At 46.2% G+C, this 15009-nt stretch overlaps 1 protein-coding gene across 4 annotated transcripts in view; it reads right to left on the bottom strand.

Moving 5' to 3' along the window:
- The window catches only part of pknox1.1 (pbx/knotted 1 homeobox 1.1), a 273179-nt gene that overhangs the window by 81496 nt on the left and 176674 nt on the right, over positions 1 to 15009 (bottom strand). For all 4 annotated transcript variants that reach the window (XM_059969035.1, XM_059969036.1, XM_059969037.1 and 1 more), the window contains one exon: positions 11420 to 11511. In XM_059969035.1, coding sequence (XP_059825018.1) covers positions 11420 to 11511 — 92 coding nt within the window. The remainder of the gene's footprint in view (positions 1 to 11419; positions 11512 to 15009) is intronic.

Below are 15009 nucleotides of genomic sequence, written 5' to 3'. Positions count from 1 at the left end.
TAGTGGTGTGCCTCAGGGATCTGTATTGGGTCCAATGTTGTTTGTCATATACATTAATGATCTGGATGATGGGGTGGTAAATTGGATTAGTAAGTACGCAGATGATACTAAGGTAGGTGGCGTTGTGGAAAATGAAGTAGGTTTACAAAGCTTGCAGAGAGATCTAGACCAGTTAGAACAGTGGGCTGAAAGATGGCAGATGGAGTTTAATGCTGATAAGTGTGAGGTGCTACATTTTGGTGGGACTAATCGAAACAGGACATACATGGTAAATGGTAAGGCATTGAGGAATGCAGTAGAACAGAGAGATCTAGGAATAATGGTGCACAGTTCCCTGAAGGTGGAATCTCATGTGGATAGGGTGGTGAAGAAAGCTTTTGATATTCTGGTCTTTATAAAACAGAGCATTGAGTACAGGAGTTGGGATGTAATGTTAAAATTGTACAAGGCATTGGTGAGGTCAAATTTGGCCAGTACAGTTCTGGTCACTGAATTATAGGAAAGATGTCAACAAAACAGAGAGAGTACAGAGGAGATTTATTAGAATGTTGCCTGGGTTTCAGTACCTAAGTTACAGAGAAAGGTTGAACAAGTTAGGTCTTTATTCTTTGGAGCGTAGAAGGTTGAGGGGGGACTTTATAGAGGTATTTAAAATTATGAGGGGGATAGATAGAGTTGAGATGGATAGGCTTTTTCCATTGAGAGTAGGGGAGATTCAAACAAGAGGACATGAGTTGAGAGTTAGGGGGCAAAAGTTTAGGGATAACACGAGGGGGAACTTCTTTACTCGGAGAGTGGTAGCTGTGTGGAACGAGCTTCCAGTAGAAGTGGTAGAGGCAGGTTCGATATTGTCATTTAAAAAAAATTGGATAGATATATGGACAGGAAAGGAATGGAGGGTTATAGGCTGAGTGCAGATAAGTGGGACTAGGTGAGAGTAAGCGTTCAGCACGGACTAGAAGGGCCGAGATGGCCTGTTTCCGTGCTGTAATTGTTATATGGTTATACGGCCTATAATTTCCCGGATTACTTTTAGAGCCTTTTTTAAACAACGGAACAACATGAGCTATCCTCCAGTCCTCCGGCACCTCACCCGTGGATACCAACATTTTAAATATATCGGCCAAGGCCCCTGCAGTTTTAACACTAGTCTCCTTCAAGGTCCAAGGGAATACTCTGTCAGGTCCTGGGGATTTATCTACTCTGATTTGCCTCAAGACAGCAAACGTCTCCTCCTTTTTAATTTGTATAGGTTCCATGACTTCACTACTTGTTTGCCTTAAATCTCTTGGGGTGCCCAAACTTTTACATTGCGCTCCTTTCCCTTTTTTCACTCTAAGATTGTACAAAACAAAAATAATACACTAATCTTGCTTAAAAGGTTGAAAAGAATGTTTCATCTTTAACTTTATGACTTTTGAAGATCAGTTCATCTTCTATTCACAAGAACAGAAATTTTGACCAGGGGTGCCCAAACTTCTGCATGCCACTGCACTGTGTTCATCTACAATACAATTAACCTGCTCACCTACAGGGCAGTTACACTGCCCTCCCACAGAGTGATTAGCCTCTGTACATATAAGCTTTCTGCTTCCACTTTTTGGCTAGAGAGAAAGCTAAATCGTTTGCGGCGCAGGGCGGTCATTCAGGTGGCTGAGGTGGATAAGTTAAGGATGGACCAGATAGCCAAGGGCGCCCAGTCACAGGACATGATTGCTTGGGGTGTCCCACAGTCCCATAAGACGCCTCCCTCTCCCTCATTTGTTCAGCTGATTAGAGAGGTGCGGGAGGAGGAGAACGCTTTGGAGACATCGGAGGGCTCTGTCAGCAGGGTACAGTCCTCGGTAGTAGCCCCTTGTGCTGAAGTGACCGCAGCCAGCCCAACCCGGGGAATGGCAAAGGAGATTGTGGTAGAGCTGAGAATTGAGATGTCCCAGGAGTTAACAGCGGGTGTGGACCCTCCGTATGATAGGACTAGTAGAGAGGGCCACCCCAAGGGGACGGACTACGCAGAGGGCTGTGGGTGACCGGGGTTCTGCGAGAAGGGGGGCGGCTGGTATTGTCTGCTATAACTGTGGCGAAGAGGGCTACTTCAGGCAGGAATGTGAGCAGCGGGAAGCCCCTTGGAGAGTGAGCCCCTGGGTGCCTAAGCAGGGAGAGGTGTCGGGAAAATTAGAGGAGACCCAGTGAGGGAACGGCCTGGTGTCTCTGGGGGCAACATGTTCCCAGCAATGTACCATGGAACCTGGAAAGTGAAAAACCCTATTCCTGAAGGCTTAGTGGGACCATGCTGCAGTTTGTCACTACAAATAGAGGGTATTTATTCCAAAACCATAATCGACACCGGGTCACAGGTCACATTGTTGTACTGTTCGTTTTACAACTGGTACCTGAAGCATCTAACAGTGACAGCATTCAGAGCACTGGAGACTTGGGGTAGCAATGCTGGTGATTATCCATGCGACGGTCATTTGTCAGTGAAGCTGGAGTTCTTGGAGGCCGAATGTGGGAGTGCCTGAGGTTCTTGTTGCCTTTGTCTGGTTTGTCTGTTCTTGGTTTGTCTGGACCCAGTCGAGAAGGGTGGCATTTCAATTCTGGTGGGAACCAACAGCCCTCTTGTGAGGAGGGTCATGGAGGCCTGCAAGGAGAAGGCAGGCAAGAGCTTTCTGGGGACACTGGCAGTGCACCCGGTGTTCCAGGCTGCTTTTGAGGAAGTGTGTGGTCACATTAGGCTGGATACCAAATTTAAACGAGGGACTGTGTGGTTCACCCAGTCGAAGCCAATGGTGGTACGGCCCGGGGAAGCAGCAAGAGTGATGGGGACCCCCAAATTTCACCGAGTGCCTGAGGGAAGGCCCTTTTAGTGAACGCTCCAGAAGACCTCGAGAGGGAGTCGGGATTTCCTGCTGGGGTACTGGTGAGGCCCAACCTGCAGAAGCCCTCGGTTGTACCGGCAAGCAGGATGGCAGTGATTGTCAGGAACACAACGAAGAGGGAGGTTACCTTCAAGCGTGGGATGCCCCTGGTGCAACTGTTCCCAGTGACGGTAATGTCCAGAGTCCCTGTGAGACACACTGGGGAGAAACTATTGGAAAAGGGGGGTAAGTTGACAGCAGAGTCATTCAACTTCGGGGACTCCCTGGTGCCTGCAGTGTGGAAGAGAAGGTTGATAGAGAAGATGTTGAAGCTGGAACGTGTCTTTTCCACTGACAAGTTTGATGTGGGTTGTTCCAGGAGCACTTGCCACACTATCCGTGTGACCGAGGACACCTCGTTTAGAGAGAGGTCACGGCGATAGGCCCCTGCAGAGGTGGAAGATGTGCGGCAGCATTTGTGTAAGTTGAAGGAAGCTGGGATCATCACCAAGTCCCGAAGTCCCTATGCATCCCCAATAGCAGCAGCACAGAAGAAGAATGGGAAGGTACAGATGTGTGTGGACTGTAGGACTCTGAACAGGCGCACCATCCCTGACAAGTATACGGTCTCGAGGGTTGAAGACGCGCTGGCCTGTCTGAGGGGTGCGAAGTTGTTCAGTGCTTTGGATTTGAGGAGTGGATATTACCAGGTCCTCATGAATGAAGCCGACAAAGAGAACACGGCATTTATACGTCCCCTGGGATTCTTCCAGTTTGAAAGGATGCCCCAGGGCATATCGCAGACTCCTACAACTTTCCAGCGAGTCATGGAGAGGACAGTGGGGGATATGAACTTGCTTCAGGTATTGGAGTATCGGGATGACTTCATAGTATTTGGATCCACCTTGGAACAACATGGAGCGAGGCAGCTGAAGGTGCCGGGCTGCCTGAAAGCTGAAGGGTTAAAACTTTCTCTGGACAAGTGCCAGTTCTGCCAAACATCTGTTAGCTATGTTGGGCACATAGTCTCACAATGGGAGTAGCTACAGATCCAGCTAAGATCGAGATGGTTTCCACTTGGCTAAGACCCCAGACTGTGAGCGCTCTGTGCTCGTTCCTCGGGTTCTGTAGCTACTATTGGAGGTTTGTGAAAGACTACGCGAAAGTGAGTCACCCGTTGAATCAGCCTCTGTGCGGTTACCCTCCCTTGGGGAAGAAAGCAAGGAGGACAAAAGGACAGGAGGGTGAAGAGTATTTTAGCCCATAGGAGCCCTTTGGACAGAGGTGGGATGCAAACTGTGAAGAGGCCTTTCAGTCGATGAAGGAGCTGCTGACCCAAGCGCCAGTGCTGGCTCTTGCAGACCCGACTGCTGTATGTGCTGCACATGGATGCCAGTCGGGAGGGCTTTGGGGGAGTGTCCTGTATCAGGATCAGGGCACCAGGTTGAGACCCACTGCATTTGTCAGCCAGAGTCTGTCACCCTCCGAGAAAAATTATCCCATGCACAAGTTGGAATTTCTGGTGTTGAAATGGGCTGTGGTGGATAAGCTGAGTGACTACCTCTATGGGGCCAAGTTTGAGGTGAGGATAGACAACAACCCCCTAACTTATATACTGACCTCGGCGAAACTGGATGCAATAGGCCATTGGTGGTTGGCAGCATCGTCTGCCTATGATTTCGACCTTAAGTACTGGCTGGGGAGTCGGAACATTGATGTGGATGCTTTGTCCCGACGGATGTTTGAGGGACTGGTCAGGGACGAGGAGTGGGAGAGCATTCCTGCCCTGGGGGTGAAGCTGGTTCTGCCCAAGACGTATTTGAGGATTGCGTTGAAGTTACCTCACGATGATTCTGGACATTTGGGGGTGGAAAAGACTTATGGATTGCTCAGAGACCGGTTCTACTGACTCCAAATGAAGTTGGAGATCGAAGAATACTGCAAGTCGTGCATTTAATGCATACAGCAGAAGACTGCCTATGCAGGCAGCTCTCTTGTCCTACCTACAGAGTGCAGGGCCTTTGGACCTGGTGTGTATGGATTTCCTGGCCATCACGGAGCACTACACCAGATAGGCTTTTTCTACCAAGGACCAGAGGGCATCTACGGTAGCAAAAGTGTTATGGGAGAAGTATTTGATTTATTATGGCCTCCCCCTGGCGAATACATAGTGTTATGTACCCCTGGGGTTCATTTTTTGTGTGGACTGTCATTTCAAAGCGCTGGGAGAATGAGACTGACTTTTGGGCACTGTTTGAAGGGAGGGAGGGAGGGAGGGAGAGAGGGAGGGGGAGAGAGAGAGAGAGAGAGAGAGAGAGGGAGAGAGGGAGAGAGGGAGAGAGGGAGAGAGGGAGAGAGGGAGAGAGAAAGAGAGCGAGCGAGAGAGAGAGAGAGAGAGAGTTATTTGATGGACAATGAATGTTTACATTTTTTCTGCGGCTTGCTTTGAATATACAAGGACAGTCACAGACACACAGCTCAGAGTAAAGATGGATTTGGTCAATGGAAAACACCAGTGAGTTGGTCGCTGGTTTAAACTTTCAGTAGCCCAAAAGGGGTGAGTTGAGATCGATCCAGAGTATTGATAAATGACTCTCACAAGTTTGCTGCTACTAGAAGAAGTTTGCAGAGAGGAGCGGAAGGTTTGAAACAGAAGAAACCTAGTGACACAGAGATCACTGTTTGGACTCTGTCACTAAGTAGCCCATGAGGGTGAGTTTGTTTCCATTTGACTACAAAAGTGTGATTGTCCACAGTTCTCTGATGAGGAGAAATACCACGTGAATACCAGGTGAGGTAATTACCACGTGTGTGTTTACCCTTTGTCTGGGTGTGGTAGTTCACTGAAGAAAGGCACCCCTGTGGCAAATCACTGTTGGGAGTTATTTTGTATGTTGTGGAACTGGATAAGTGGATATCATGTTGTATGTGATAGGGGTAACCTTGTGGAATCTACTTGTGTTGACCGTTGCCTGGGTGGTGGTTCCCTTGAAGATGATCCCCTTTGTGATAAGCTACTGTTGGTGATAATCCATACGTGGATTTTGTTTGAGTATCCTGTGGCCACCACTTTGAGCTGTCCTGTAGCTGAATTCGGGTGTGGTTCCACTTGTGTTGAAAGGATATTCGTTGAAGATCACTGTCGGTGATACTTCGTGTGTGGAGTGGAACAACTTCAGAGATAAAACCTACTGCTAATGTTATTTTGTATTGCTGTCGTGGAACCTGTGGAATAGCAACGTAATTACCTTCTCACAACATTCGCTCTTGGATTACAAACATCTCACTTCAGTCCCATGCATCTGATCTGAACTTTTCTTACATACCATCGTAAGACTAACTCTTACCACCTGAGCTTGAATAGGTTTGGGAACTTTATTTACACCTATATATGCATAACACCATTAATTTTTGATTTGCCTGGTTTAAATTACTCTATTATGTAGTTACTAATAAAATAGTGTTTTGTTAACAGCAAAACCAGACTCCAGGTGTGTTCTATTGCTGCTGATACTTTTACAGGGTTGCATGAATGTGACTACAGCGATCAGGGACAGGTTTTCGAGAGCAGAATCATCCATGAGTTACTGGGCATGCTTGGAGTTGAGAAGTTGAGGACCACGCCCAATAACCCACAGGGTGATCCCCAGCCAGAGAGGTTTAATCGGACCTTGCTAGACATGCTTGGGACCCTGGAGATCAGCAAGAAGAGCAAGTGGAGTCAAATTTGGGTATCTGGTTCAGTTACAACTGTACACGAAATGAAGCTACGGGTACTCGCCATATTATCTGATGTTTGGGTGCGAGGCGAGGTTGCCCATTGACCTTTGCTTCGGGATTGACAAGGGTGACTTGCCACCGAAGATTTATCTGAAGTATGTGTCTGACATGAGAAGAGAGCTGAAAAGGGCTTATGAATTAGTTGGGGTGGTGGCTGCCAAGCAGAATCGAGGGAATAAGATGAGGTACGATCAAAAGGTGAGGTTCTCCCAACTCCAGCCAGGAGACAGAGTCCTCATATGGAATTTTGGGCTACCTGGAAAGCATATGTTGGCTGACCGCTGGGAGGCTGCACCCTATGTGGTGGAGAGTCAGATGCCAAACCTACCAGTTTTCTGGGTGAAACCAGAGGATGGAATTGGGCCTGTCAAGATTCTCAATCGGAACCATCTGTTGCCCCTGGGTCAAGAAGTACTGGTAGACCCAGAGCCTGACTTGGAGCCCACACCTAGTAAGATGACTCTTCGGAAACGCGGGGTGTCTACTGAGCTCCCAACGGGTGAGGTTAGGCCGGTCCCCACCCCTGAGAGGGATACTCATTTGGAGGATGAAGACCTGGATGTGTGGTATATGCTGCATTTCGCTAACTCCCCATTGATTGAGGAAGAGACTCCTGGCCCTTCTCCAATTGAGTCAGGTGAAATGGGGGGGGGGGGCTATCTGTGGGCAGATTAGGTTGCAGTGGGACTCTGTAGGGGAGGAAGAGGAGTTTGATCATGGGACAGAGGGCTCCGAGTTGCAGGTGAGCACGAGTGACAGATTGGGGGAGGTCTCGGCAGGTGGACCAGAAGTATCCCCAGTAGTGTCGGAACCGGATGGGTGCACAGGTCTCAAAGAATTAGGAGACCACCGGATAGGTTGGCCTACCAGGGGAACAGACTGTGACCCTACTGTGTTGGAGAGCTATGTCACTGCCTTTTACACCTGGATTGGGCTTTGTGTTTTGCAGGAAGGGTTGGCGAATTATCTCAATGTCATGAGGACATGAATAAATTTGGTGGGGGGAGACTGTAGCATGCTGTAAGGTTTCACTGATAATGTAATGGTTTCTCTGTAGCAGCAATGTTTGGGTTATGACTCAAGATAACGGGGTTTGGAGTGCTGTTGTTCTTTCTTGTGAGTCTGGAAGACAGATTTTTGCAGTCTTTGGTCAGCAAGAGAAGGAACATGCATGTGGAGAGAGCTGGAAGACCACTGGATGGAGTTGACCAGGAGCAAGGGTCTGAAGGTTGGCGACACTCGGAGGAGGTCAATGGTTGATGAATGGACGTATTTGTGAGCTCCAACTTGCACTTTTGACAACTCTTAAAATGGGCCCTTTTTCTTTATATTTTCTTTACTAACCCTATATTCAGATTAAGATATATGAAGTTCAATCAGTTCATTGTATATGGTGTACTGTCTGATATTTTTCAGTGTGGATTTGTAACAGGGCAACACATCACGCAGCATCCACACAAACGAGATTTCTCAGTTTGGCGGGGCCAGAAGTTGTCTTCCCCTCGACAAACACGTACTGGCCAAGCCTGAGGGTCACATAACCCTACAAGAGGAGAGGCTGTATTTGATCTGGTATTGGGCAATGGACCTGGTCAGTTGTCAGGTCTCTCAGTGGGAGAGCATTTTGGAGATAGCGATCACAATTCTATTTCCTTTACCATAGTATTGGAGAGGGATAGGAACAGATAAGTTAGGAAAGCGTTCAATTGGAGTAAGGGGAAATATGAAGCTATCAGTCAGGAACTTGGAAGCAAAAATTGGGAACAGATGTTCTTGGGGAAATGTATGACAGAAACTTAGAATATAGAGCATAGAATAGTACAGCACAGTACAGGCCCTATGGCCCACAACGTTGTACCAACACTTAAACCCTGCCTCTCATATAACCCCCCACCTTAAATTCCTCCATATACCTGGCAATATGGCAAATGTTCAGCAGATATTTGCGTAGCATTCTGCATAGGTATGTTCCAATGAGAGAGGGAAAGGATGGTAGGGTACAGGAATGGTGGTGTACAAAGGCTGTTGAAAATCTAGTCAAGAAGAACAGAAAAGCTTACGAAAGATTCAAAAAACTAGGTAATGATAGAGATCCAGAAGATTATCAGGCGAGCAGAAAAGAGCTTAAGAATGAAATTAGAAGAGCCAGAAGGGGCCATAAGAAGGTCTTGGCGGACAGGATTAAGGAAAACCCCAAGGCATTCTACAAGTACATGAAGAGCAACAGGATAAGACATGAGAGAATAGGACCAATCAAGTGTGATAGTGGAAAAGTGTGTATGGAACTGGAGGAGATAGCAAAGATACTAAACCAACACTTTGCTTCAGTATTCATTACGGAAAAGGATCTTGGTGATTGTAGGGATGACTTACAGCAGATTGAAAAGCTTGAGCATGCAGATATGAAGGAAGGGTATGTGCTGGAGTTTTTGGAAACATCAAGTTGGATAAGTCACCAGGACTGGACAGGATCTACCCAGGCTACTGTGGAAGGTGAGGGAGGAGGTTGCTGAGCCTCTGGCAATGATCTTGGCATCATCAATAGGGACAGGAGAGGTTCTGGAGGACTGGAGGGTTGCAGATGTTGTTCGCTTATTCAAGAAAGGGAGTAGAGATTGCCTAGGAAATTATAGACCAGTAAGTCTTACTTCAGTGATTGGTAAGTTGATGGAAAAGACCCTGAGAGGCAAGATCTATGAACATTTGGAGAGGTATAATATGATTAGGAATAGTCAGCATGGATTTATCAAGGGCAGGTTGTGCCTTACGAGCCTGATTGAATTTTTGAATGTGATTAAACACATTGATGAAGGTAGAGCCGTAGATGTAGTGTATATCAATTTCAGCAAGGCATTTGATAAGGTACCCCATGCAAGGCTTATTGAGAAATTAAGGAGGCATGGGATCCAAGGGGACCTTGCTTTGTGGATCTGGAACTGGCTTGCCCACAGAAGAGAAAGAGTAGTTGTAGACGGGTCATATTCTGCATGGAGGCCGGTGACCAGTGGTGTGCCTCAGGGATCTGTTCTGGGACCCTTACTCTTTGTGATTTTTATAAATGACCTGGATGAGGAAGTGGAGGGATGTGTTAGTAAATTTGCTGATGACACAAAGGTTGGGGGTGTTGTGGACAGTGTGGAGGGCTGTCAGAGGTTACAGCGGGACATTGGTAGGATGCAAAAGTGGGCTGAGAAGTGGCAGATGGAGTTAAACCGAGATAAGTGTGAGGTGGTTCATTTTGGTAGGTCAAATATGATGGCAGAATAGTAAGGGTAGTGTAGAGGATCAGAGGGATCTTGGAGTCAGGGTCCATTGGACACTCAAAGCTGCTGAGCAGGTTGACTCTGTGGTTAAGAAAGCATATGGTGCATTGGCCTTCATCAACCATGGGATTGAGCTTAAAAGCCAAGAGGTAATGTTACAGCTCTACAGAACCCTGGTCAGATCCCATTTGGAGTACTATGCTCGGTTCTGGTCACCTTTCTACAGGAAGGATGTAGAAACTATAGAAAGGATGCAGAGAAGATTTACAAGGTTGTTGCCTGGATTGGGGAGAATGCCTTATGAGAATAGGTTGAGTGACCTTGGCCTTTTCTCCTTGGAGTGACAGAGGATGAGAGGCGACCTGATAGAGGTATATAAGCTAATGAGAGGCATTGATTGTGTGGATAGTCAGAGGCTTTTTCCCAGTGCTGAAATGGCTAATACGAGAGAGCACAGTTTTAAGGTGCTTGGAAGCAGGTACAGAGGAGATGTCAGGGGTAAGTTTATTTACGCAGAGAGTGGTGAGTGCACGGAATGGGCTGCTGGCAACATTGGTGGAGGCATATACGACAGGATCTTTTAAAAGACTTCTGGATAGGTACACGGAGCTTAGAAAAATAGAGGGCTATGGGTAACCCTAGGTAATTTCTGAATTAAGTACATGCTCGGCACAGCATGGTGGTCCAAAGGGCCTGTATTGTGCTGCAGGCTTTCTATATTTCTAAGATACAATTGGAGATTAACCTTGCCAACTCACACACAATGCTGGAGGAACTCAGCATGTTAGGCTGCATCTAGAGAGGGAAATGAATAGTCAATATTTGGGGCCAAGACCATCAGGACTGGAAAAAAAGGGCAGAAATCTGAAGAAATGGATTCAGGGAGGGGGAGGAGCATTTGTTGGCCGTGAGAGGGGAAAGATAGTTGGGTGGAAGAGATGGAGAAGTGGGAATGATTTGAGAAGCTGGGAGATGATTGGCAGCAAAGGCAAAGGGCTGGAATCTGATGAGAGAGGACAGTGGACGATGGAATAAAAGGGAAGGAGGTGGGGGATCAAGAGCAAGGCAGATATGTGTAATGAGCAAGTCATGAAAGTGGGGGAGGGTTGAAGGGGCCATGAAGATAATGGCAAACAAAAGAATGGGAGGGTGGAAATAGAGGGGAATGGTTCCCAGAAGTAAGGGAAATTGATGTTGATGCCATCAAATTGGAGATGAAAAGAAAATATGTTCCTGTAATCTGTGTATAGCCGCAACCTGGTAGCTCAGCAGGCTGTGTCAGTGTGGGAATAGGAAGTGGAGTTATAATGGTTGGTCGCTGGGAGATCCTGGCTGTCACAGCGGACGCAGCAAAAGTATTCAAGATCAGGTTTCTGAACCAGTGTTCCATGGAATTAATAATTTTACAAGCAGGTAGTTACACAGTTTATGAACGATCATTGCCCAGACTCCACAATTTCCTCAGTGACCCATAACCCATTCTCTCTGAGAACCCACAAAGCAGATGAAAATATAACACACCTGTGCATTCTGGATTCGGATTGTTCCATGTGTTTGTGTCACTACCTGACCTTGAGGAGTAACCACGGTAACAGGCTGATAAACTGCCCCACCTATTAAATAAAGAAAGAAAATTAGTAAGTCAAAGTACCTGATATATTCATGCCATCACGTAGAAAGCTATACAACAGAATATAAGGTGTTATTGCTCCAACCTCAGTGGCAGAGGTCATATCGGAATGGGAATGGGAAGTGGAATTAGAATGGATGGCCACTGGGAGATTCTGCTTTCTTTGGCAGACAGAATGTAGATGCTTAGCGAAACAGTTTCTCAAACTTCCAGCAATGCCTCCCACACCCACTATCCTTCACCATTTCCCATCTACTCCCTCTCTCACTTTATCTGCTTGCCTGCCCATCACCTTCCTCTGGTGCTCCTCCCTTCTATCTCTTTCACCAATCAACTTCCCAGCTCTTTACTTCATTCCTTCCCCTTCAGGTTTCACCCCTCACCTTGTGTTTCTCTCTCCCCTCCTTCCACCTTTTAAATCTACTCTTCAGCTTTTTATCTCCAATCCTGCTGAAGGGTTTCGGCCTGAAATGTTGACTGTACCCTTTTCCATAGATGCTGCCTGGCCTGCTGAGTTCCTCCAGCATTTTGTGTGTGTTTATTGGGTTCAGAAGATGGGATGTTATGCTGAAGTTGTATACTACATATTGGTACCAATGACAAAAAAGGGAGGAGATCCTGAAAAAAGAATATAGGGAGTTAGGAAGGGAGCTGACAGGCAGGTCCTCAAAGTTAGTAATCTCAAGATCGTTGTCTGTGTGACATGACAGTGAGTATAGGAATAGAATGAGGTGGCAGATAAATGCGTGGTTGAGAAATTGAAACAGTGGGCAGGAATTCAGTTTTTTGGATAATTGGGACCTCTTCTGGGGTATGTGGGAACTGTACAAAAGGGATGGGTTGCACTTGAATCCAAGGGACTCATGATCAGATCTGTCGTGCTGGTTCACATCCCCCTCCCATATTCTTATGGGCAGGTTTATTAGAGCCATTGGGAGTGGTTTAAACTAATTTGGGAGGGGGATGCGAACCAGCACGACAGATCTAAGCTTGAGCCAGCAGCTTTACAAGTAGATGATGAATGTAACATGAATGTAAGGAAGGACAGGCTAATGATTGGGTATAAATGCAGAAAGAGGAAAGAGTCAAATTGCACCACGGAGGCAAAATTCAAACGGGCAAAGAATGCAGGATTGAAGGTGTTGTAGTTAAATGCGCGTAGCATTTGGAATAAGGTGGATAAACCCGTGACGTAATTAAAGACTGGTCAGTATGGTGTTGTTGGCCTCAGAATCAGAATCAGATCAATTATCAACGCCATTTGACATGAAATTTTTTAACAGCAGCAGCAGTTCAATACAATACATAATCTAGCAGAGAGAGAAAAAAATTAAATAAAACATAATAATAAATAAACAAGTAAATCAATTACATATATTGAATAGATTTTTTAAAATGTGCAAAAACAGAAATACTATATTAAAAAAGTGAGGTAGTGTCCAAAGCTTCAATGTCCATTTAGGAATCGGATGGCAGAGGGGAAGAAGCTGAGTTGTTCACTGAATCACTGAGTTGTTGCTGAAAGAAGGCCATAGTTGGGAGCTTAACATCAGAGGATATACATGTTCCTAATGTAAAGGGGGTTTCTTCTTTTTCTTTCTTACTGTGTATGTAAACAAAATGGCTTCTTTGTTTTGTTAAAAGTAGGAATGCTTCTTTGTTATGATAAGTGCTGGAAGTTTGTTTGGGTTAAAATTACTGATATCGTGAATTGTATTTGTTTGTTAACCAATTGGGATTAATGTTATTCTTTCTTGTGGGTCTGTAAACTGATTGTCGGCGGGCATTTTGGGGAGTCGGCGCGAGGGGGTGAGAGAGAGAGGAAGTGATGCTGGAAGCTGGGCGACAGAACGGACCCCGAGCAGGGGTCCGAGGCCCAAGGGTTTCAGTGAGGAGAGGAGACGAAGACAGATTCGTGTGGAGCGTCTGGTCGACCACCGTGGTTGGTCCCAGGCGGTGGGTCGAGGAGTTCTGAGGGGATCGAATGGTGGCCAGAAGACTTCAGTAATTGAGCTCCAACGGTTGTGCATGAAGTGGTTTGGACTTTGATAAGTTTGGCGCCTTTTCTTTATTTTTTTTCCTTCATATACACTGTATCATTATTAATCACTTAGTTATAGTAACCTTTATAAATTGTACTCGTTTAATTGCATATGGTGTACTGTCTGTTTTTGGGCGAGGCGGGGACATCACACAGCATCCACACCAGCTGATTACCCAGTTTGGCGGGGCCGAAGGCTACTCCCCCAGACGAGAACGAGCTGAGCGAGCCTGAGGTGGCCCAGGGGGTTATACTAACATTGAAAGGACAGGTAGACATGCATAGGTGGTGGTGTGGCTCTGTTGGTAAGGGATGGAATTACATGTTTAGAAAGAGGTGACATAGGGTCAGAAAATGTTGAATCTTGCACGAGGACTCCTAAGTCCCTCTGCACCACTGATATTTGAATCTTCTCTCCATTTATATAATAGTCTGCACTACTGTTACTTACCAAAATGCATTATCATATAGTTCCCAACACTATTCCATCTGCCAAGTTTTTTTGCCCATTCCTCCAATTTGTCTGACGAAGGGTCTCGGCCCGAAATGTCGACAGTGCTTCTCCCTATAGATGCTGCCTGGCCTGCTGTGTTCCACCAGCATTTTGTGTGTGTTGTTGTTTCCAATTTGTCTGTCCTGTTCCAATTGCATTGTTTACTCAGCATTACATACCCCTCCACCATATCATCCATAAACCATCAATTCCATTTCCAAATCATTGACAAACAATGTGAAAAGTAGCCATCCCAATACTGACACCTGAGGAACACCACTAGTTGCTGGCAGCCAAACAGAAAAGGCCCCTTTTATTCCCATTCGCTGTCTCCTGCCTGTCAGCCATTCCTCTATCCTTGCCAGTTTCTCTCCTGTAAGGCCAGAGGATTTTGTCTTCTGAAGCAACCTCATGCGTGCCACCTCATCAAATCCTAATAAATGACATCTGCCTCTCCTTTGTCCACTCTGCTTGTTATTTCCTTGAAGAATTCTAATAGATTTATAGAAACATGGAAACAAAGAAATCAACAGCACATTACGGGCCATTTGGCCCACAATGTTGGACCAACCATGTAACCTATTCTAGAGGCTGCTTAGAATTTCCATACCACATAGTCCTCTATTCTTCTAAGCTCCAGGTACCTATCTATCTTAAAAGACCTTATTGTATCTGCCTCTACCAATGCCACTGGCAGTGCATTCCATGCACTCACCACTCTCTGTGTGAAAAACTTTCCTCTGACATCCTCCTTGTATCTACTGCCCAGCACCTTAAAACCATGCCCCCTCATGTTAGCCATTTCAGTCCTGGGGAAATGCCCTTGGCTATCCATATGATCAATGCCTTTCATCACCTTATACACCTCTATCAGGTAAAAACCTCTGATTATCCACACAATCATTGCTTCTCATTATCTTGTACTGTACACCTCTATCAGGTCAACT

This window comes from Hypanus sabinus, chromosome 4 (assembly GCF_030144855.1).
Source record: "Hypanus sabinus isolate sHypSab1 chromosome 4, sHypSab1.hap1, whole genome shotgun sequence".
In the NCBI taxonomy this organism is placed as follows: domain Eukaryota; kingdom Metazoa; phylum Chordata; class Chondrichthyes; order Myliobatiformes; family Dasyatidae; genus Hypanus; species Hypanus sabinus.
Note: the sequence above shows the minus strand (reverse complement) of the source record. Positions and strands in the feature narration are given on the sequence as shown.